At 40.6% G+C, this 24,765-nt stretch overlaps 1 protein-coding gene across 3 annotated transcripts in view; it reads right to left on the reverse strand.

The window, feature by feature from the left end:
* Nucleotides 1–24,765, reverse strand: part of LOC114866095 (microtubule-associated serine/threonine-protein kinase 1) — a 53,649-nt gene that overhangs the window by 8,133 nt on the left and 20,751 nt on the right. For all 3 annotated transcript variants that reach the window (XM_029167881.3, XM_029167931.3, XM_029167796.3), the window contains 17 exons: nucleotides 15,585–15,673; nucleotides 14,976–15,051; nucleotides 14,416–14,488; nucleotides 12,068–12,228; nucleotides 10,517–10,592; nucleotides 8,736–8,945; nucleotides 8,539–8,640; nucleotides 6,664–6,796; nucleotides 5,469–5,536; nucleotides 5,227–5,303; nucleotides 4,455–4,663; nucleotides 3,564–3,702; nucleotides 3,143–3,275; nucleotides 2,432–2,597; nucleotides 2,085–2,186; nucleotides 1,835–1,957; nucleotides 1,572–1,681 (listed from right to left, as the gene is read on the reverse strand). In XM_029167881.3, the coding sequence (XP_029023714.1) occupies nucleotides 1,572–1,681; nucleotides 1,835–1,957; nucleotides 2,085–2,186; nucleotides 2,432–2,597; nucleotides 3,143–3,275; nucleotides 3,564–3,702; nucleotides 4,455–4,663; nucleotides 5,227–5,303; nucleotides 5,469–5,536; nucleotides 6,664–6,796; nucleotides 8,539–8,640; nucleotides 8,736–8,945; nucleotides 10,517–10,592; nucleotides 12,068–12,228; nucleotides 14,416–14,488; nucleotides 14,976–15,051; nucleotides 15,585–15,673 (2,047 nt within the window). The remainder of the gene's footprint in view (nucleotides 1–1,571; nucleotides 1,682–1,834; nucleotides 1,958–2,084; nucleotides 2,187–2,431; nucleotides 2,598–3,142; nucleotides 3,276–3,563; nucleotides 3,703–4,454; nucleotides 4,664–5,226; nucleotides 5,304–5,468; nucleotides 5,537–6,663; nucleotides 6,797–8,538; nucleotides 8,641–8,735; nucleotides 8,946–10,516; nucleotides 10,593–12,067; nucleotides 12,229–14,415; nucleotides 14,489–14,975; nucleotides 15,052–15,584; nucleotides 15,674–24,765) is intronic.

Raw genomic sequence — 24,765 nt, forward strand, 5'->3', positions numbered from 1 at the left:
CTATTGGCAGCTTCAGTGTAAAATACTAATTTGCATCTTACAAGATCGTAAAGCGTGTGAACAAAGTGTAATCTTCAGAAATATGTGATATACTCATTGCTGCATACACTAGGGTTGAATCTCACACATCATCCAGCCATGTTTGGGAATATACATCTTACATTATTGCCTTAACCCGCTTGGAGTAGTCACAGTATCCATGTTGCTGCAACCACAGCTACAATTCAGGTAAGACACAGCTCACTCAGTCTGACCTGACCTTCAGCTAAACATGTTGCACTTTTATTACTTCAATAGACAAAGCTACACATTGTAGTGTACATGTATATCTCAGCTCATTGAGTATAACCTTCACATGACACCAGCCTCATGCAGATGAATTTAAAGGACACACAAAAAAACTCTTACAGTGCAAAACAGTCACATCTCCTACGTTTTCTCAACGTGCACATGTGAACATTGACACCTTTACAAGAATATGCACACAGCTGCACTGTAAGGCTTCATTATGTATGGAGTAACACAGGAAACTAAGCTGTGTGGGGGAGGACAACAAGGCAGGCTACACTGAGGGAAGCACCATGGAAACAAGTATCAGATGAAGACCCAGCTGTCTTCACTGGAAGAAAACTAAAACAGTGTAAGACCTAATTTATAAAACATTTATAAAACTGTGGCTTCAAATGATAATTTAATTTAATCAAAAAATAAATGGCTACAGGAAAATCTGTTTTAAGCATTGGCTGATTACCTATGTGAGGCTTGTTTGGTTTTTCTTATTATGTTTTGGAGAGAGATTATTTGTTTTAAAGCCTTTGGCATTTTATAATCTCACCTGAACAAAAGAACCAGTAAATGACTTTAATTTTATAGTTTAGTTCTGAAACAAAAAAAGAAACTAATCTTCACCTACAGTGGATAAAAAAAACATAGAGCTTAGAATCAACTTCAACAAAGAGCAAGAGGATACAAAATAGAGTAAACACAAGATAAAAAATGACTCAACACATTACGGCTTGACTGTAATAATGATGCAAAAACAGTAATGTCATTATGATCTTCTTAAATTGCCAGGAAATTAGGATGTCGTGAGAAAATCTCACTTGGGGTACAAAGTGTGACAGAGAGGACACATTGGAACACAGACTATGAGAAAATTGGAAAAAGTGGATGTAAAAAAATGTCAGGACAATGACTGCCTGGGTCAAAACACATTTGCAGCCATACTGTAGGACAGACAAAAATGATTAGAGTGAAGGCATAAGCATTAAAAAGCATTAGATTGGCCTCTGGGTGGCCAAAAATAGATTCTGAAAATAAAATGAATAATAGGGACCAGTGTAACAGTCTCAAAAGGTAGGTAGATCTTTTCTCAACTCCAGACTTAAGCCCTGAATCCAGCCTCCAGGTGCTACTCCCTGAACAGTATGACCTCATTACATCTAAAACTCCTTCGCTCAAAATATAACAGAATGACACAACAGGAAATAGGGGAAAATCACAGCGCTGTACACAACAGTGAGTACGACACAGATAACAAAGGTAGAGAATAATAGCGAGACGAATCAGACCTTGCTGAAGCGAGGGGAGCAGGAGGAAAACTGCCTGATCTCCACCGGCTCATCGTCATTGGTGTCATCCTCGTCATATGTGTTGATGTGGTGATAACGATCAGAACGGGCTGGAGGGGGAAAAGAAGGTAGATGAAGGACAAGAAATATATGAGCTGTCAGGTCAACACAGAAAGTGTGTTGTTGACTGACAGCGTGTCAGGAACGTTATTGTACCATCCATGAACTTAATATTGATGTAACTGCTGTTCAGACACACGTACTATCAAAGTAGCTGGTGTCCTCCTCTGACTCCAGGTGGGGGACGAACTCTGCTTTCTGTCTCAGCAAACTGTTCCAGTCAAGCTCAGTGAAGAATGAGTGCTGCTTTACCTCGAATGCTCCACCTGGTGTCAGGGCCACAACCAACAATGCATGTCAGCTTTGTGCAGAGGTGATTTCATAACGTGGCTTTGTTACTGTTATTATCTATCCAACCATCCGAAATCAACCAAATGCAGATGTTGCTAGTACCTGTACCCAACCTCACAAGAGGGTTTGTCTGCAGCAGAGCAGATATGAGGGACTGGGCATCAGCAGGCAAAGCGTCATCACCATCTGGCCAAACAATATTGTCTTTCAAAGACAAAATAGAAGGAGAAAGTGAGAAAAAGAGGGAGCAAAAGGTCAGTCTAGTTTCAAATAGGACTCATTAGACTTTTCCAAAGCTTAAAAATAAATTGACCTTGAAGTTTTTAAAATTACATGGAAAATTAAATGAACACGAAATGAAGGTAAGTTAAAAAAAGTCAGTAAACTCAAACTCTATCACAAGTTTGACACTCAGACAATACAGTAACAGTATAGAGGTACTTCCTCACCTGTGATGACCTGTCCAAAAAGCTCCTCAGGGGTGTCTCCAAAGAACGGCACGCAGCCCACCAGAAACTCGTACAGTATGATGCCCATAGCCCACCAGTCCACAGGCTTCCCATAGCCCTGTCGGAGAATCACCTCTGGGGCGATGTACTCTGGAGTACCACATACCTGAGTGATGGAGAGAACATCCAACATATGTTGGATTTAGAAATTTGAAATTGAGTGTAAAACATAAGCACCTCTGTTGTTGTCTTTCTGTACGGGACCTTGACGGCCCACACAGACATAATACTCGATTCAGGGAGGAAAAACTCTTTTGATCAGAAACTCTTTTGGAACCAGCCAAGACATTCGGCTGTTTCATTTTCAGGAGTAAGATGATCATTTTTATTACTTTAATTTGCAGACACACAGCTGAAGGACACGCAGGCCAATCTGCCTTTAATTTAAAGCACAAACAATAGCTCTAATTGTAAAATGACCCAGTGATGGAGATGGAATATTAATGATTTACTAACTCTGACCACACAGGATGCTTTGTAATGCCACATCTTCATTTGAAAATGATTGATTATGCAATTACCAGTGGTCTGAGAGAGGCTGTTAATATAAGTTGTCTGTTCGGCATGTAAACATTTTAAGAATGCAGCATTGCACACACATAATTCATACACATTATTTACTGCACTTGCATTGGTTAACAGATTCTGTACCTGTTTGTCTAGAAACTCTCTGGCATCTTTCTCAATGTGTCCCTCATACAGGTTGGTGGTGAGACTCATCAGACCCATCTTTGACAGGCCAAAGTCTGTCAGCTTGATGTGTCCCATGGAGGTGATCAGGAGACTATATGGGCAAAAAGAGACATTCAATTTACCACTGGATGAACTCCTAGAGATATTTAAAAGCTAATATGTGACCTTTTAAGTGTTTTGGCCACTCTTAATGGGAATCTTTAATGGGAACAAGTATGCTGTATACAGTATGTGCTTTTAGTTGTGAGCTGAGTAGTCACTTTTGGTTTAGCAGACATATTTGTGCAAATTGATAAATCACTAAACCTAAACAACAAGACAGAAAGCACTAAAACTTCAAAGCTGAGGGAAATATTCATTAGAGCACTTTCAGACTCACTTGTCAGGTTTAAGGTCTCGGTGGACGATACCATAGTTGTGTAGATACTCCAGGGCTAAAACAGTTTCAGCAAAGTACATCCTTGCAAGCTCCACCGGCAGAGGCCCGATGTTCTTCAGTAAAGTGGCACAGTCGCCACCTGAAGGGCAAAAACACCACAAGCTCAAAGTGTATTAAGACACAAGAAAAGTTTTTTGTGTGTGTTTCTACAATGGTTTAATCGTCTATCGGCAGTTTGGCCGAGTCACTCTGTCACTCGGTCACGGCTGCCCTTCATGCCTCGGTGTGTCTGTGTGAGCAAACATAAACGGCTGCAGCCAGAGTCACGGCGTCATCCTCTGCTGCCCTCCAGTAAACCTAATGTCCTTGTCTGCAGCCGAGAGACTCATCGGCACTAATGGAAATGTCTGTGAGTAATCACACTGCAGGACATTACTTGCATTTACTTTTATGAATTTGTTTCTATATTTTAAGAAGGGCATCATTTGATATTCAGGTGTTTAGTTGTCACTGTACAGTGATGATTAAATACAGCACAGATATTGAAGAGTTTAAATCTTTTATCATAAAGCGTAACGTACAGTTACATTAGGACTGTAAAGGTTAAGGCCACAGCTACCAAGGACTTGAACTGCGCCCTGATGTGGTGATCATTTTATGGTTGTTTGAGAAGTGCAACATCAGGAAAAAGTCAGAAAAAACCCCAGGGCAGTGTTATTTCAGAAGCCTGATAGAAACCTAATCTAAGTTTTTCTTTAGACAGCGGACAAAGAGAAAGCGAGGTCAAACTGAGCAGGGACACCCATAAATAAACATCTTTTCAATCTCAGTCAATCCTCAGTGTAAAGTCTGAAGACAGCGTGTCAGCAAGAGCAAACCTGACTCCCTCACCCTCCACGTATTCCATGACCATGCACAGGTGTCGCCGAGTTTCAAACGAGCAGAACATTGACACTACAAAAGGGTTCTCAGCGAAGGTGAGGATGTCCCGTTCCACGAACGCCTGCTGGATCTGGTTCCTCAGGATCAGATTCTGCTTGTTGATCTTCTTCATGGCAAAGCGCTGACGTGTCTCCCTGTGTCGCACCAGGTACACGGCACTGGAAAGACGGGGACACAGAGGAGTCCAGAGTGAAAACCACGAGGGATCTGCTTATAGAGGTTACTACAGTACAGCGCACATACAGTGAGGACATCAGCATTCAAAATTCATTCCAGATGTCAAGCCTTAAGCCAGTTTTGGAGCTGTACTAATCCTAAAACTGAATTTTTTAAAGCCTACTTCAAAAATCCTTTCCCTTCAACCATCTACTGTATAAGAAGAGAGAGCGGTTGAGCGGGTTTAGCAGTTGTAATGCTGTGTGTTGTGCTACATGAAAGCCAGATTTAGATAAACTGAAAAAAAATCCTTTCAGAAAGCAGCAGAATATGTGCTGATGCAGATCGTTAGTCCACTTCTGCTGGTTGAACATTGTAGAATATGTTTCATCCAACAATCTAAGCTCGTGTCAGGATGTTTTTGCTTTACTGTATACAGTACATGTATCACTCTGGTACTCCAGCATTGATTCATGCTAGTTTTTTGACATGCAAAGCATTATTTCAAACATGTAAAACCATTATAAGTAATTTGGTTTGGTGTCACTTTCATTGCATTTCTTACCCATATGCTCCATTGCTGATCAGTTTAATGGTCTGAAAGTCTTCTTCACTAGGAGGCTTCATGGCTTTTCCCTTTCCCTGGTGACACATGTAAAGACATTTTAAATCTCATTCAATTAAAAAAAATTAAAAACCTCAGAGCTTGTCATTGTTTGTTTGATAAAGCCATCAGCTGTTTTTGTTTATGACAGTTGTGTGTACATGTAGAGTACGCGTTCATGCAGATGCCTTTGTGATCTTCACCTCTGCTGAGTCATCTGTCTCTGGAGTATGTGGACCCTCACTATCATAGCTGTCAAGGCCCACAATTTCTGCGGAGGAACATGTTAGTTAGCAACTAAACACAAAGTCTGAACAAAGACGAATTTTTGATACTTAAACACTGGACCTCCTACATCGCTGTGGGCAGAAAAAAATGCAGATGGTCAGACATCTTTCACAAAACAGCTTATTAAGTTTCAAAGATAAACAAGAGGATTGAAAGCACTTGTTCTTATTCTTTCCTTGTCTCTATCATATCCCTCCTACTCACCTACTTTCTCTCTCCCTTAGAAGCACTGGCAGCTAATTTTCAGTGTTCTCATTTTTGTGCTGTATACGACAGCTGCTACAATACACTGATAATACTGCTGTTATGTTAAAGCAGGGAAGTAATTGAATGATGATTAGCTTTGCTAAGCAGTTACAAAGCTGCTGTGTGAAAAAGTTCATGCTGAAAAGAAGACACTGTGATGAGAGCTGTGGTCTGTCAGTTTCTATGAGATGCTGGAAACAACGGATCTTGTCTGCAGTTTCTATGGGGAACAAGGAAAAAAACTAAAATGTGAGTGTGGATGAGCAAGCAGCTGTGTGGGCGTGCATTTGTGTCTCTGCACGACACTGTAGGTGCTAGTGCAAGTGCAAGATCAAGATATCAAGTGGCACATTCTTAGCAGAGATTAACTGAGGCAGACCTAACAGCCCCACATTTCTCATGTATTCAGACGTGAAAATGAGGCGGTTCATTGTGATGAGTCCTTCCAGGCCAGTAAACCCTTCAGATGATCAGATCTTAATTGATAATGGGAATGGGTCTTTTCAATTATTGTATATGTCATTACTTAATTTTTTGGATGATGTTAGAAATCTAAAACTGTGTGAATCAACCCTGTTTGTTCATTCACTCTGATTCACACTGACTCACTCTGTTCATTTTCAATGGGTAAATAGTTTCATTTGTTTTCCACTGCTTCCAATCCTTGTGCTACACTAGGTTAATGGTTGCTTGTCTATACAGTATCTTCATACTCAATGCACATCATTCCCTAAATGTTACTCTATGCCCACCATTATTAGCTTGTTTAGTTTAGAAAATGTTAAAATGTAAAAAAGTTCAAATGTTAAACCTCTGCAACAAAATGCACAATATATATTTATTTTATTTATTTCTTTTGCTTACCCTCGAGTGGGTCTCTGGTCAGCCCCAACTGGCTGATAATATATCGAGGAATGTCTGCCTTCATCAGTTGTCCCTCCTTAGCATGATCCTCCGCTGCCTCCAGCAGATGGTAAAACTCTTCTGGGTTAAACTCCTGTCAAAAAAAGCCAAAGAAGCCATTCATGTTTAATCTTAATCTCAATCATACTGTAAGATTTAGCAAGGAAAGTATTGTAGCAACATGCTTAAAACATTTAAAGTGTAAAGTTGTATCAGTCTTTTTACCTACTGTAGTAGTAAATACGCTTTTTTTTACAGCTGTAGTTGAAACCTTTGCAGTTATCAGCTATAATATTTTATATTTCTATATATAAAAGAGCAAATTTTGCTAAACCTTTAAAAGTCAGATAAACCACAGCAACAAAACCTCCTGATGTTGTTACTGTAATAAAAGACAATTCACTGCAGTAAATGGCTGTAGCTTTGTTTCCAGGGTTTGTAACTTTCCTGAGAGCAGTAGCAAAGAGATGTGAAAGTGGCTAAAAAATGAGGTCACACCTACATAGATGCATCCTAGTAATTTGAAAATGGTCTCAGTCTTGTTATTCAAAACAAGACTTTACTCTAACATGGTGCAACAAATACATTTAACAGTGCTATGGGCCTGTCCAACAAACACAATCAGAGTTAATACACGCACAATAGCTTTCTTGAAATCACCTCTTTTTCCAATGAAACAGCCTTTTGTGGTGTCCTGTGGGATTCTGTTTTTTGTGTGGGTGAAATAACATTTTGATTAAAAAGCAGAGCCTTGGGCAACCAGGATCATTCCCTTCCTCCTCTGTCCGCACATATCTGCTAGAGTCGGAAAGGGGGGATTAACCTGCCCCTCTGATGGCTTGCTCTGCTTGAGGATAATATTCATGCCGCTAACAGCCTACTGACTGTGTGACATTTTCACCAGATCAGACCTCGAAGCTGACTTGAATGCTAAATGAACTCTACGACCATGGACATTTTATCTTTGTTTATGTCTACTTCTCTCTCACCCAAGTCTCCGACACATCCTGCCCGACCCCACTGACCTCTTCTGACAGTTGCCCTAGCAACTGAAAGATGAGCCGTGGGTGCTGGAGGAGAGACCACAGCAGCACTGGGGGCCCATCAATCAGCCAGCCTACACCCAGGTATGTCTAAGTCTCCTGTTATACAGTGTAGTTGGTTATTACTACTGTACTTAAGCTATGTTGAGTTATGTTCGGATGTACTGAGATGCCAAGGACAAAGCGCTGCCTCCGAGCTGATTTGATGTGCTGCTGAGTAGACCAATGAGTAGTGGAGGTAGAAGGAATATTTTACAGTACAAGTTAAGTTGGAAAAATATCCTCCGGCGATACCGGCATATTGTGCTGCTGCAGAGATGTGAAGAGTGACATAGCTGAAACAAAACATTGACCTCTCCTGTATAATCCAGTGCATTCATACAACCACATTTCACATTAAGAATGCTGAAGGTGAAACCACATCTACTCTATATTATCTGGGCTTGTGAATAGAAAATGTAGTGCAAAAACAAGGTGAAGGTCTTCAAACATGTACAGTGATGTTGTTATTTAATGCCACATTTAGTCTTTGTGTACCTTCTCATTTAAAAACAAGATATTATTTCAGGAATTTAAATATTACAGTACATTTTATGAGGTGAGAGTTTACTTCTCAGTTCAATTATAAAACACTGATGGTGTCATCTACGCTGTTACAAGGCCTCTACACTGAGTTTGTAACATTCATTAAATAGTGTCTGTGGTTAATCTGTGGTAGTGTGTGTTGAAGACCCCAGAACAACCAGAAATGCTGGATTTCTTTAACTTTGTAACAGGCCACATCATTACTTACCAGGCACTCGAGGAGTCTGGCGGGACGAGATATGATGATGAAGAGCTTTTTGACAAGCTCCACAACAAAGTTGAGTTCTGAGCTTTCTGAGCGCTCGTAAGCCTGGTGGGAAGAGAGACAGGCCTGTGTTTACTGGTGCAGTAGACATCATTGTACCGTATGTTCTTCCCCACCTCGTCACCTACGGCACCACTCACATCATGCAGCAGCTTCTCCAGGTTTTCCTGCAGTTCACAAAAGTAGACGCTGGTAATGAGGCCCTCCCGTGATTTGGTCAGGCAATCTCTGGACAGCTCAGCTATCTGGTGGTGGATGAAGCTCAGGACCCCATCGGCCAGCGGTAGAACACTCTCTGGAGAGTAGCTCTGGATGAACTCTGCCAGCCGCTCCTCCATCTGAGCTGTGGCCTAATTAAACGAAATCGTGAATTATGCGTTGTTGGCATTGGTAAAATAATGCAAGCACATATCACAGACTCCAGTGGGCAGATAACACGGGAGCCATGTATGATGTGCACCAAATTCATGCATGTGTGCTCTTTCATGTTCCTGTGCCAGTGAAGTTCATTACATCCCTTTTTTCCAGCAGCATAAATCTTTTGGATTTGCAGAACTGCAGGGATTTTATCATATTTTCTCCTGGGCCTGCCACATCCCAGATACTACCACTTTGATATCTACAGCGCATTAAAGTGTCTGTTGTGAGCAATGCCATCAACTGACATGCTAGAAATAATGTAACATCAGAAAAGCCGTGCCGCTCACAAGTGTCTTCCCTTTATCTCCTGAGAGGTAATCAAGTTCCTAAATTGAGTGTGGTGAAGTCTGAACCTTCACTCCTTAGGAAAAAGATGGAGCAAACGCTCAGATCAATTCAGGGAAAAAGGGAAATGAAAAAAGGAGGAGGTTCTGCAGTTTTTCATAGGTTTGTCCTCCACCACATTAAAATACAAACATGAAAATCTGCCAGTAAAAGCCCATTTATTATCAGTTATCATTGTCTGATAATACTTATTATCTGTCTGTGATTTGAAGTCCAGAAAGTCAAATGTAAAAATGATAGACTGACAGAATATTGTGCTTTTAATAGAAAAAACACCTTCTCAATTGCTGGTCTGCCCACCTACAGTACATACAACATTCTGTACTGGAATCCAACTGGCAACTCTACAATTAGTGGGAACCCACTTGTCTGTGGCTGTGAAATTAATATGTGAAAATATATGTTTTTCGCTCAATGCTCAGTAGATCAATGTAAAAAAAAGATGTAGGATGTTTAAATTGTATTTTTAAATGTATACTGTATGAACAAAAATATATAAGCACAGTGTGCCTGACCATTTAAAATGGCTGCAAGTCACATCTATCTATCTGTCACACATAATCATCGTAGTCTTTAGTTTCAGACACTGCGTCCCAGAACAGTATATAACACGTGACAGGTCTGAGCTACAGTTTGACCACACAGTGCAACATGCAATCTAATTTATTTTGCGCTTATGTCCACTGACAGGCTAAATGTACCCCCTCAGTTATTTCTGACGTTCAACAGTTCATATACATTGCAGGTCAGAAGGTTAACAAGGGTGGTGCAATGAGACATTTATCAGTGTGAGCCCTCTGACTGAGAGCTGTCTAAAGGTTGGAGGTGAGAGGGGGATGGTATTGTATTGTACGCCTCAAAGCATGGAGGTAAGAGTTCAATACTGGAACTAAACATACTAGTTCATTCCATCTGATATTTGTTTGTGAAGTCACTCCTGTTCTAAATGTTACAGCATAAACTTGCTACAGTGCATGCACTGTAAGATGTGAGTCCTGCAAATGATGAATAACAACTAATGAATTCTAAATGTAAATAAATAAATGTTAATGTAATCCATGTGGGTTGTCAGTCCATGTATGCATATGGCTTGTCAGCATAATTGTCGTGCGCTTTATCTGCGGCTGCACAGTGTGTTTGTTTGTGTGAGTCTGACCTTGGGGAAGCGGTCCTTGTAGACATGGTTCATCATCACTATTTCATTGTCATAACAGGATGGAGAGCGCCCCGGGCTGCAGAGAGACAAACACGCAGAGCAGGGCTGCATTACACAGAACACACTGAGAAAATCAAAGCGTGAGGCAAGGCAATGGGTGAGATATTGGTGATGGAATTCTGAATTCTGCACCCGAAAGAAGAAATAATTCTGCTCTTCCACTCCTGTCCTTATTATATAAATGCACCAATATATGAAAAGGCAAACTCGACATGCGGGAAAAAGCACAAATACAGCAGCAATTCATCCTTTGCTGAACTAGACAGGCACACAAAGCTGATTCTGGAAAACGTGTCTTACAGGCAAACACATTACATTCTAGACGAGATATGAACGGTGATGGAGCCACATGATATTGTAGAATCTGAAGCAGTTCCAATATGAAAACCGAACACTAATAAGTAGTGGTGTGTTTAAAGTGTGTTGTATCCAGAGGGGAGGCTATAATAGGTGTGGCTGGAGGGGGTTTACACTAGAGACCTGTTAATAAACCACTCAATGGTGGACTGATACTTATATTATAACAGTGGTGGAAAAAAAACATAACTCTATGTACCTGTCCTCAAATACTGTGCTACAGTTTTGGGCGACTGTTGCTTTCCTAAAGTATAGTATCTCTTCATGATGATGCTACACTCTGTCTGTGTATACTGTTATATACAGTATATAGTTAAATAAAATGAAAACATGATCTATCCTAAAAGATAAGGAGTAAATATAGAGACATTAGTAACACAAAGCACATACTGTATCTGCAAGATGAGAACTAGAGTGACTAAATATTAAGTCAGACAAACAGAAATCTCTTTAATCAAGCGTCTTTAGAAATCCCAGAAAAACAGCTTCCATCTTTTATCTGTGAGGTTGGTGCTCTGAGTAAATGAGTGACTGCTTGACAATTTAAACCTTGGTTACTTTTGCTTATTTGAAAGCAAATCAATCTCCACACATTAAATAGTTACGGTAAAGAGAGACTTAATGGATAACTGACATTGCCATTCTGTGCCACTAACATAGATGGGAAAACAAAAATCTAAACATTGAGCTTGTAACTTTGAAAAGCAGTTTAGTATGACAGAATTTCTTAATGGTATTATACTTGTAACATATTGTACATGAGCAAAATACTTATAGCACAAATCTGCACAAACATCACTTGATGTGAATCAACGAACAAAACTGCAAATCTCCAACAGTTTTTTTTTATCATTTCAGCATCACTGCAAAAAAAATCATTAAACTATTAAAATCTAGATGACAAATGATTATCACCATCTATAGGATCAGAAATCTCTGTTGGATGCATGCAGTGACCTTAAAGGTCATCACAAGTGTGCCATGCAAAAAAGGTTTCCCTAAAGACCCATGCAGTGTTATAAATGGGAACATTTCTGCTGAGTCAAAATGAGAATCCTTAAATAATTTGTCCTCCTAGGCAATAAATTTGTATAACAATGCAATGAATGCCCACTGTCTTTTCTATGCTCTCACCTGAGGCTACGTGAACGAGGGCGAACGTGTGGCGAACGTCGCCCTCCGTCATCATCCGTGATGCTCTCGGTGCTGCCAAAGTGCTTGGACAGGAAGTGCAACTCATCCATGGTTGGCTGGGACGGCAGCTGGTGGAGACGCTCCTGGGATGAGCTGGATGACTGGCGAGAAACATGAAAGAGAGAGGGTTCAAATGTCTGCTGGGAGATACGCCGTGAAATCCTTTGCTACACCTGCAACATCAATAGGGTCGATACCCGGTGGAGGAGAAGAGGACATCAAAAAACAGCAAATGGCAAGAACAACTCAATCAATTTGAGAGAAGAAGAGAACAGAAGAGAAGGCGAAGGAAGACAGGAGAAGACAGAGAAGAGAGCACAAGGTGTGCGATGCTGTGAGTGGGTGGTTAGAACTAAAACAAAGAAGTGTCTCACTTGAAAGAACAAGAACGAAATAGAAACAAGTAGAGGAATAAGCAAAATATACAGGAGGAGTTAAGTGTAGGAGTGAAGAAACAGAAAAATGTGAACTGAAGAAAAGAGTAAAACGAGTAAAAAGACTGCAGGGAATAAAAGAGTCACTGGGAGTAAAGTTGACTGCTGCCTTAAGTGTCTGCTGCCTTGGGGGGATAATGTCAGGGCTATTTGAGCTTAAACAAAGGACTTTTCTTCAGTGCAGAAGGGAAAGAAACCAGTGTGGATCAATGGGAGGCTTAATGAACACATCTCCCAATGGGGCACCACACTTGGCTTTAGCCACACAACAATGTATTCTATAAAAATCCAATAAAAACTCCATTCAGGTCTTAGCAAATTGTGGAAAGGCACTAAGATGTTGATGTTGTGAACTCAGCGTGTCCAGTCCAGAATCAATTAAGACAGGCTTGTCTCAAAAGACAGAGGGAGCTTGAAGACAGCAACAAGGTAAATCTCACTTTACTTAACATTACACTGATCATTACACTGATTACACTATTCATATCCATCCATACATCCATCCATCCGCTCTGTGTCCTCCATGGTTTTCCTCTTTTACACCCCCCCTACACATACACACATACACACACACACACCTCAACATTTCTTCTACCTCACTCAGTATGCAAGAGTCCCGCTGCAACTAATCAAGCACGTAAATGGCTCATGTAAGAAGCAGCAGAGCACTGAGACCTGATAGGCTGGAGGAGGGAAGAGGAATGATGAAGGTGGAGAGGAGAATATGGGGGAAACTGAGAAACCACCTTCAGCCTCGTCTACCAATAAGAGATGAATCGATCGCCTATAGTGTGTGCCTCTACTCCAGTATACGTATGCTGCTGTGAAGAGGTGAGTTTGTCAATGATGTGTGAAGAACAGCAACAATGCAGAGGAAATGGGTTCAGGAAACACAGACAGGAACAGGGAGTGGATTATGAGTCAACACCTTGCCTCCACCTGAGCGTCACACACATTAAGGCCCATTCCTCCAATGGTCAATTTACCAAATGGGCCTTGGCAGTGCGCAGTTCCGAGTAGTCCCTAATGCTCCGAGCATCTTTCACTTACACTAAACTGAGCATTGTTGTCTCTGCATTTGCCTCACAACATGCCTGTCCTCCTCCTACAATGCACTTGCTTTGGTGTGTGTCTGTTGCCCCTTTTTCTCATTCATCCCGATAAAGTGGCTGCCAGAGGAACAGCCAATTTCTCCTGCTCTATTTTTTTTGTTCAGAAAGTTCAGCCATTAACTTTGGGTCGATCATATCTTAGCAACTGCATACTTTCAGTGGTGGTTTATAAACACTCTGTTTTTCAGACCTATAATGCTTTAAATAACCAGCAAAGATTGCAGCAGCAAGTACAAAGTCAAAAACCAAAGTGCTACGCGTGTGTGTTAATGCCTGGCATTTAGCATCTAGGGAGCGAACAAAAGTAGAGCATGCAGCCTAAAAACATGAATTTACAGGCAGCGTCGCACGCGTTGATTTGATTCATGAAAATAGATGCAAATAAATTCTTTGAGTGAAATGAATATTCAGGATCCTAAACCCACTTCATCGGTTTAGCAAAGGCGGAAAGATGTAAAATGACCTGATTTCTTGACTTATTCTCCTTGTGCAGTTAGACAAGGAGAATGTTAGCTTTACCAATTTCTCTGGTAAATCTGGAAATAAAAGCATAGAAGGGATTTTTTCGTTGTCAGAAAAGTGACATAAAGGAATTTATCTGTGACTCAACAGAAGCTTTATAGTGTCAGACTCAGGTTTTGTATTTTAAGGACACACAATAAGTGTCAACTCCTAAATTTGAGAGGATCACGTTGGACGACTTTATTTGAATCAACTAGATCTCGGCCAGGATCAAACTCACTGTTGAGCTGGGTGTATTGGTGCCATATCCTGAGGAAGGCAGAGAAGCCAAGGACCATCTCCGGCCATCAGCCCTAAGAAAAGAAAACGGGAAAGAAAAGTTGTGAGAGAACATATGTTAAGGCTCTCTTTTACTTTGCACAGCCAGAACTGTAATATCAGTTTCTATTTTAGTCTTTGCAAACAACACAGTCGGCAGTTATAGTAAAAGCAATTCCACCACCTTTCCCTCCTTTCAATCTATCCAATTACACTTTTGCTCCTTTATTTCTCCCCTCCCTCAGGCGTTCTCTAGCCATCCCGGAATCTGACACTTCCTCTGAGTGAGTGATGAAGGATACGTGTTTGGGCAAAAATCCTCATCTTGGCCTGCAGTCACACAGATGCTCGCTGGGAGCCGTGCAGAACAATAACAAGGTATTTTGAGTGTGTGTGAGTGTGTCTGTGTTCCTTCCTTTCACCCTATTTACTAAAATAGCATCATTAAGAGATTGACTTGACTTCTTTGCACTGTTGGTGTTGTACAGTGAGTTATTATGTGAATAAAGCAGGCATGACAACCTTCGAGATGAGGCGAAGGAAAAGTGGGCTGGTCCACTTGGTGAGAAATTACGTGGGCTGTCCAACGGACTGCTTCCTATGAGAGTACATGAGGAAAACAGAAAACATCAGTGTCACTTTGCAGCAACAATAAGCAGTATTCATTTTAACTCTTAGGTGACCATAAAATCTTTGAATTTGATGGAATATATAACATTTACTAGCAAGTCAGATAGAATGTCCAGTGTCCATTCACTGTTACAGCCACTGTAGCCTAATATTACATATTATTTACTGTAATACATTTTGCTGAATTAAAAAAAAATCAAGACCAATTTCATACCAACTAAAAATGTAGCTGTAAATCATCTGGTGCCAAAAAAATTCTATTTATAGTTTTATCACACCTCAGTTTCAGACTCTGCTAAGGGATGAGATGAATCACTGTTTGCTGGCATGGTCAGGCACAGGCACGCTCAGTATTTCTGACTAATTTCCAACTTTAAGCCACACATGTTGGAAAGCTTGGGGATATTTTCCAAAGAAATATTACAAGAGAGTAATGAAATGAGCACTGTTACACAGACTAATTACACTAATCTACAGTAAACGTCTACCGTGTATACTGACCTATGTGTCCAGGTAGTGGAGAGTGCGGCCGTGGCAGGGTTGGGGATGTACTGGTCAGGATGAGGCTTTTCCGGTTGCTGGTTCTGCAACTAGAACACACCAGAGAACCATAATGTCATCAATACGCATTTGAACTATAGGTTTGACTCCATTAGCAGCAAACAGGCAACCTAAAACACAGCCACTACTTAGTAACACAGATGTGTACACCTTTTATCTTGTCTGCGTGTGTGCATGTGTCAGGCCATAATACAAGACTTTATTGACATCCGTCCACCCACAGGGGAAAACCACAAAGGAACAAAGATTTTTAATTTCCTCCAGGTCCAGCCCTGATGGCTGCTGCCTTGAAATATAATGGCATCACCCACAAGGCGATGGCGGGATGGAAAGACAGATGGAGAGGAAGGAAAGGCCCAGGGAGGACAGGTATAGATCATAATTAGGAATTGAGATCATTGAACCATAAAGACTTCAATCACCTGTGCTCCTGCTGCCACCACTATGTGACATGTGACAGTTTTAACACACACACACACACACACACACACACACACACACACACACACACACACACACACACACACACACACACACACACACATGCATGCACAGAATTGAATGCACACTGGATTTTATGTTACATAACAGACTGTAAAGCTGAAGCTTCAGGTGTCATCCTCATGCGTGCATTGGGTTTGTGTCTGTGCATGTGCTTCAGTGGAGTGCCAGTCAGGGCTGATTTTGGAGAGCAGAACCGCATCTGACAAACATTACAAGTTTGCTCCGTATTGCATCAGCCAGCCCACTGTGCTCCAGCTTTCAGGAAGTGCATGAATCGCAGTCTAACAGCGCTCTTTGGTCATTCGACGCAACACAAATAACACCTCGATCGATAATCTATATCGCCACGTTGCAGGCCTCCCACATTCTCCCCTATCTCTCCCTCTTTTTTGATGCAAGTCTTCCGCATTTGTTCCTACAGTAGCACTTGGAGACATCAAACCCCTGGCAGGGTTTTATCGGTGGCAGTGCGCCTCTGTGGGCGCCAGCTGAGCGAGCGCTTGTACTCAGCCTCGCAGAACACAGGAGAAGTGCATTGAAATATTTAAGAGAAATGCATTAGCCTTGAATGCAGGGATAGAAGTGACTTAACACCATCCTTTGCTACAGCCCTTGAAGAAGATGAACGGAGTTGGGGGGGATAACAAGACAAAGGAGTGAAGGGACCGGTTGCTCTTGAACCTGTCTGCAATCGTTCACTCCATTCGCTCCTTAACCCATGGTGTCTTAAAGCCACAATTTCACTACTGCTCTTTCTCAATCAAAAAGCACTGAGCATACGGCAAGCAAGCTTGACTCCAGAGCATATTCTTAGCTTTTGATTCATGATTCATCACAGCACCAGCAGCTCTAATCCACCAGCAAATCGTCTAATGGCAGTGATTCACTTCTAGGTGAAGTGTGTCTGTTGCAAACAACACATTTCAGGGAATGTAATTTACCTGCCTCATTTTGTGACTTTTCCTACCTCTGGTTATTATTCTTCACCTTCAGCTTTTGACAGCCCACTGGCTAGTTTTTGTCCTTCATTTCTTCTCTGCATTTTTTTCTTTTTAACTTTGTTCTAAATTAACTCTCTCACTAATAAATAATTGAAATGTGTGAAGCCGAGACAACTCACTCTTCATACCCTCTAACTCCAGATTTAAGGATTATGAAGTCGACTGAACTATTAAGAACAATAATGGAATAAAATCCTACTAAGGCAAAGAAATCTCATCTTCCCATGAAGTCAAAAGTCTCTTGCTGTGACTCATCTTCATAACACTGTTATCTTTGAATTCTGTAAAAGGGCATCTTTACCCTATTCATTTGTACTGTAAGAATGTTAAGTAGGAGAGCGGTTCTTTATTCTACGTCGTGACAGACAGCCGTATATTTATCGTCAGTAAAGGTCACATTTAGACATCCAGTCCTAGAGCATGGAGGGGATGAGAGAGACGTCCATCTGTACTTACTCTAACACTGTTATGAGCTGTATTAGACCCATTGTAAAAACATGTACTGTAAAAGGAGACGCAGCTTAAATGTTAAGGGTGGAAAAAGCAGACACCGTCTCCAGATATGACAAGGTGAGACTCCTATCATCAACACAGTGTCTAAATACAATAGGTACACAAACAGGAAAAGAGTACTGCAATCATTTTTGCATTGCCAAAGTCCCACCAATCAAAGTTATGAAACAAACTACTGTAGTTGTTGACTGTGTTACCAAAGCATGAGGCCAAGGTGTGTTTACATCCTGACAGGAAACGAAGCACATGTTTGAGTCTGGTCAATTAATTTTCCTGTAATAAAAAGCTCAAGCTGCAAAACCAATACACTAGGCCTATGTACATTTCTATATGTAACCCCTTTTGGTCAAGAGCTTTGAAACACAGGAAACATCACTCTTTTGCTAGCGATGCTTTTTGAGTCAGAGACATAAAGAGGCTACGAAAAAAAGCTTAGAACTTATGCAACCTTTTTGCATAAGCAGTAGACTTTAATGTTAAAACACCCAGCTTGGATGCTTCTTGACATGCTTTCAATATATTTTTGAACTTCCAATACATTTGGGAAATTGAGAATTGTAGCGCAGACTCCACTGAGGACATGCACAGTGTTTCTATAACAACCCTGGCGGTTACCATATTGTTCTTATATTAGCCTCATTTTTTTTCTAAGAACAGCTGCAATTACAGTAACATGCATTCTCTTACTGATTGACTTAAAATGCAATTCAACTAACAGCTACAGTAACTACTGTAAATAAAATAATTACATGTAGCCTAAAGAAGCAGAAATTACAAATGGAGTTGAAACAAGGAGGATTTTTCTAATATTAGAGCTAAAAACAATTAAATAATTGATAATATGAAATTGTTTCATAATCATTCAGTGAACTGCAAAAATAATCACATACACTCATTAATGACAAAAAAGTCTAATTTCATAATGTAAGTAATGTAATCTGTAAGCAATGACAAAAACATTACATATTCCCTCTCTTATAAAAACATAAGGTCCTGTTCTGTGCCCTGTCTTAACACCTTGGTCATGCAATCAGCAACAGTAAAGTAAGTAGTGGATGGAGTTTAGGGGACGGCAGCTACACTATAGGTGGCTGTAAGGGCTTAAGACTAACATGCCGTAGAGTCACTGGGCTGGAAGAGCTAAGGAGATAAGACGGTTAAATTTATGTGTCTGCATGTGTGTGTGATGCGATTTTAAATCACTCTGTCACGGTTATGGCCACATAACCTGGATTCATCCTGCCTCAATCTGGTGCGAAGATGTGTGTGTGTGTGTGTGTGTGTGTGTGTGTGTGTGTGTGTGTGTGTGTGTGTGTGTGTGTGTGTGTGTGTGTGTGTGTGTGTGTGTGTGTGTGTGTGTGTGAGACAAAGTTACTGTAGGAAGACTTAGTATGCTGCATGGTGCCATCTTTGAATCATAAATCTACAGCTGTCTCTACTTTTGTGGTCAAATACAAACACACTGTCAGTTTGCAGCCAAATTGTCCTGCGCTCCATCATCCTCCACCTCCTCTGTTTTCAGACAGATGGTCGTATTTGGATTCATTCAGTTGCTCACTTATGCATAAATGAATTTTGAATAGAAAGCAGAGGCTCATCTGAAAATGAGACACTTTGCTTTTAAATATTAAAACCCTTCCTGACCCAATTAGGTTAATAAAGAGCTAATTTTCTCTATCTGTAATGAACTGACCAAGAAGAGGAAAGATGAAGAGACTGGGAAAGAAAGCGAGCAAAGGATATGATGGGAAATGTACAGCGTTACCACGGCAACACATTGAGAGTCACACTCAAAGGAAGCAGTGACATGTCCAACTGTTTTTCTTTCTCTACATTCACCAGTGCACACAGTGAGAAGCATAGCTTGTGTTAAACAAGTGAAATAATGAGTATCAGACTGAGCCTCTCTGATCTGGGGCCAGTTAAACAAACAAATATGATCTCACCCTGCTGTGAACCACGGCGCTGTGAGTCAGAGTCTGTCGCTACAGCCAGGCCAAACAGCGCTTGTATGTTTTACTTTGAATGCCAGTATGATAATCCATCATAATCCAGTGTGCAATCCATCATGCAGGCTGTGAGTGGTATGGGAGTAGTGGTGCTGCCGGACAGACAGAGGGAGATTCATTGGGGTTAATGGATCCACACTGCCAGTGTGAGGACAGGAAAGCTATGAGTGAGAAACAACTACATATGAATGTGCGAAACACAAAAAAGGAAGTTTGCAAGTTCGCACAAGTGGCAGTGTTGGATGTGTCTGTCAATAAAAATCAATGTTCTCCTGGTTATCTTGGACGAGCAGGTCTCGGGTAAAGACCCTGAGAAGGACATAGGGAACAGAGAAACAAGATAAACTTTTACTTACAAACTGATTAAAAGACTGAACACCCCACTACGTCTATACTTGGTAACCCCACTGTGGCCTACAGTACATCACAGCTTGTACCGTAAACCAGCAAAAAGTCTGCCTGTTTCCGACTGGCTTTGGAAACATTCACCACACACTGTTGCCTATCACTGCAATTCCTGTGCTATTTTTAGGCCGTCTTTCACCCACGGCATGTTTAAGAACGATTCACAGATTGTCAATGATGTCCAGTCAGGCCACTGTAGGCGACGTTCCAAAAGCTTTTTCTTGTACTTCATGGTGAATTCTGAAGCCAGCTTTGGCTCGTCATCCTCTTACAGCACATTTCTTTACTTCCTGACTGCAGTAGATCCAGATATACTGATATTTACTTTAAAGCATTGCTGTTTCTGTTCATGCAACTGTTTCCGCTGTTAAAGGTGTACAATTACTAAATAATTACAAAATGTAAATTTTGTAGGTGGCAACGTTACACTATGACACAAAAAGAGGAGAATGACAGCTTTAAAGAAACCGAAAAAGTCAACCAAACCACCATGTGTCACTCTGCTCATGTCTCGCAGCTCCCAATATTGAAAGCCAGGGCTGTCATCGGCGACAATGCTCTGGTCAGCCTGCTGCAACAGGGTCAGAGGTTAAATCTGTGGTAATGACTCGTGCAGAGGCTTTGACGAGCAATTATCTCCCTGCAGGCTCTCTGCTGGCACAGGGCCATTAGTCTCTCTCTCACACACTAAATATGCCCTCACAATTACTCGAAAAAGTGTTTATCCTCCAACACTGCCCCAACACTGTGACAAACTGTCTACAATCATTACAACAAGAAAAGTAGCATAAACATAAACAGTTGGACACATGTTGTTAGCACAATTAACCTGCTCCACTCCACTGGCAGGAATCTTCCAAAGGTTAAAGATTTCTTCTGTAGCTTCTGTATACATAACATAAAAAGACATCATATATATTGAAAGCTCTAACCTTCAGGATTACAATTCTTCAAATTTCCACTAATGCTAAGACAGACAATGCAGTGTCTCAAAATGTAACCAACCACATTAGCTCCTCTAACAGTTAGCGCATGAAGCCCAAGAATGTATAGAAACCAAGTTTTACTATAGGTAAAAAAGACACTATCGATTGTGAGATTTTTAAGCTCTGATGGAAATCTACACACTTATCCAATAAAACTGCACAAATTCCCAAATTACTGAATATTTGTCTCTAATGGATGATTCTGCTTATTTATAAATCACATCTGTGGTTTTGACGATTGTAGTCGCCGAGATAATTGCAGAAGTGGAGAACACAGCAACAGCAGCATACATTAGTGTGACAACACAATTCACTAATGAAACAAAAAGTTATCAGAACAACGTGAACAATTAAAGAAATAGGTCAGCTGATGAAGGACACAGCTTTGGACCTTTTGAGCTTTGGTGACCTAAGGATGTGTTTAGTATCTGGACTGCTGTTTTACAATTTTGCACCAATTCAAGATGCCTGCGTGATGTTTAGTTTACTGCATTCTGATGACTTCAAAACAAATTAAATAAACATTAGAATGTGGACTTATCTGAATATAGATAATATATAGTTCTGTGGGAATCTACTGTATGTCTGATTAGTCCCAAATTTATTCTGCGGTATTGCAAGGGGTGCAAACAGTACAGAGAGCCTCATAAACAACAATAACAACTAGAAGGACAAGGACAGGAGGGTATTACATATACCCTGGTCTCTACAGTACATCACCAAAAGTGACATAAGCATTGGAGGTGGGCTATCTTCTGCAACAAAAAGCACTAAAAGCACCTACAAACCCTCCAAAGACTGTGTACAAGCGGTTCGCTTCAGCAAATAATAAACTGAACAAACATGAAAAATAAAATAAAAAAATACATGAATACAATACAAGGCTAAAAGACTAGCTAACTCATCTAAATACAAATTTAAACATCAAAAAAATATAAATTATTGACCAGACAAATGTTCAAGAAATATTCAGACAACTGAACATAATGCAATACAGTAGGTGACAACATGTTTTTTCCTCCTTCCTGCTCTGTGTACTGTATGTTTGTTTGAACTGAAACAAACTATTCGTTTAAATGCGCATGTGAGTCTGTGACAGGTATGAGTGAGTACCTGGGCATGCTTAATGTCTTTTCCCTAGCAGACTATTAACTCTGTGTGTGTGTGTGTGTGTGTGTGTGTGTGTGTGTGTCATCTTCCGTTCAACCTGCTGACTCACGGGGCACTCAGGACACCAGACTGTCCTGGTGTTTCACCATTGATCTGTCCAGCTTTGCCCCATCTCTGTCTCTCTAAAAGGAGAATGCATATTTACAGCTGTACCAAATGGGGTTGAGAAAAAAAGGCTTTAAAAAGCTTCCAGCTTTAATTTGCAGTTCTCTGTTAGAGCAACCGATCTTACTGCCAGTGTCCCAATCAACTACTAGGCTCTAGATGAATCCCAACTTTGGGAAAATGTCCAAACCAAGTGGCAGATCTATCAGGCATGATATATTTAAACAGAGACCGAGAGGATACCTGAGTGAAGCTGACAGGCAGCTGATGAACACAAACCGGTAAAATGAGGATAGAATGAAAGATAAGACAGGATGAAAGAGAGAGAACATTTGACAAATGAGAGTTAATGGCTGCTGCAGTAGTAAGTCACATGGCTTTCTTCTTGTTATGCAATGCAGTACAGAGACAAAGACCATTCTGCTGCTGTTCATCATTAAGGCAGAGGGAAAAATTTAACTAAGTGAGAACAAAAAAAACAAGAGAGAAAACGCACTTAAAATAAAGATCAACAAAGGAAAGCAGGAAAAAGGATGAAATAGTGGCTGAGTCATTTCATCGTGTTAGGAAAAATAGCAATGATTAGGCAATACATGCTGTGACTAAGGGGCAATTCTGTGTACAATGTGATTTGATGCTACTTCAGTACATTTGTTAGTATGTGTCTGTGTGTCTTTTCTTGTGATATCTAAGAACAGTAAATAATAAGCCTAAATTACTAGGCAGCTGGATGACTGACAGGCTGAATTACTGGCTCACCTGGTTAACCTTTTTTATAGTGAACTAACTGAGTGACTGACTGTTTAATAATAAAGTGACGCTGAAGTCTGCCAGAGTCTGAGGCTGTTGTCCAAATCCACTCACAGAGAAATGAAGTCAGGTTAGCCCGCTGCCTCTCACCATTGTCACTAATGAAAAACTCATAACTGCACGTGCAGCAGGCATGTTATCACCTAACTAATCATTAAATAATTATGTTTATAGAATTTACACAGTTAAAATTCTACAGCTTCCTGCTTGGACTTGTCTAGTGACACAGTTATGATAGTAAACAACAGTAAATCTAGTACCATTCTTCAATTATAATTTCCAGTTATGAGAAATTGTGACAACAACAACTTGGCATGGAAAGATTGCCTGGTGTGACGTAGCGAGGAACAACAAACATCGAGATGTCTATTTTGGTCACATCCCTTTTCTCGAGTTGTAGTTGTTGACAGTTGTCCTCCAAAGGTGTGAAAGTGTATCCTCAGGCAGATTGCTGCAGCTGGGACATGTGGCATCTCAAAGACCTGTGTGGCTCCTTCTGAAAGTGTCACTGTCGCACGTCGGCTTCCTGTTTGTCTCCAACAGTCGCGCTTTGCGTCTGCACGTCTGCAGCCATTGCTATCTCAGCTCTGTGTGTGGAGACCTGAGAGGAGTCTGAATCACCACAATCATGACATTTCACTTTGCTGCCACTGTGACCTTATTCACGGCCCGTAATCGATAGGCCGTCCCCTTAACAAGCGCCTATGTGCATGAGTGGAGAGCCTCGCGGAAACTAACAGACATCAAAATGATTTTATCTGATTATACATGACGCATGTAGCTACGTTACATGAAAACAACACCACAGCCTCCAGGTGTTATTAGTAAAATTGGACCTGGATAATATTGGCTGTGAAACCTCTAGCCTTTAAATAACACAATGTTTTTTCAAATAAGCTGTAACGAGCAGCGAAATGATTTAACTGTAATAAAATAAATTTAATGTCTTGTGACCAAATGATTATTTACTCTGTTTACACTGGCTAAATAACGGAGAAAAGGTCAGGATTTATCTGACTGGTGAGTTATTACTAAATTTTCTCAAACAATCTGAACTAACATTATACCAGTCTCTTGCTATTACATGCTATTTAAATTGCTTGCTTTGCTGAACAACAGAAATCCTGTTTGTAGGATTACCTGCAACAGGCTGCAGCTTTAGACGTTGCATTGATGTTCATTTGCTAGATATTAAAGGCAACAAGAAAAAAAAAACAGAAAAATGTTCTAGCCTGTCTAAGGTTCCCAAAGCCATGTCATGTTCTTGCTCAGTGGATGAACATTTGCTCAGGTGTCCTGGGGACAGCTCAGTTAACAGGAAGTCAAGTGAAAAATTGAGCAAGATGCAGTTGAAAGTAGCTACTAAGTGAACCTTGAGGGAACATTTCTTCAAACTACAGTTTCCAATGTAAATAAAGCTTTCACACGCCAACATTTTAACAATTTGAAGGAAGAGAACGAGTCCGGTTCTCCTCCTCTGCATTTCAATATTAAACATGCAAATAGATACATATTTTACGGTCACATCCTAATTTATAAATGTTACAATTCTACATTATGCCTTAATAAGGACTATAGATTGAAATACACATGTAAATCTCGAGTATGATTAATATCT

The sequence above is a fragment of the Betta splendens genome, chromosome 1 (genome assembly GCF_900634795.4).
Source record: "Betta splendens chromosome 1, fBetSpl5.4, whole genome shotgun sequence".
NCBI lineage: Eukaryota > Metazoa > Chordata > Actinopteri > Anabantiformes > Osphronemidae > Betta > Betta splendens.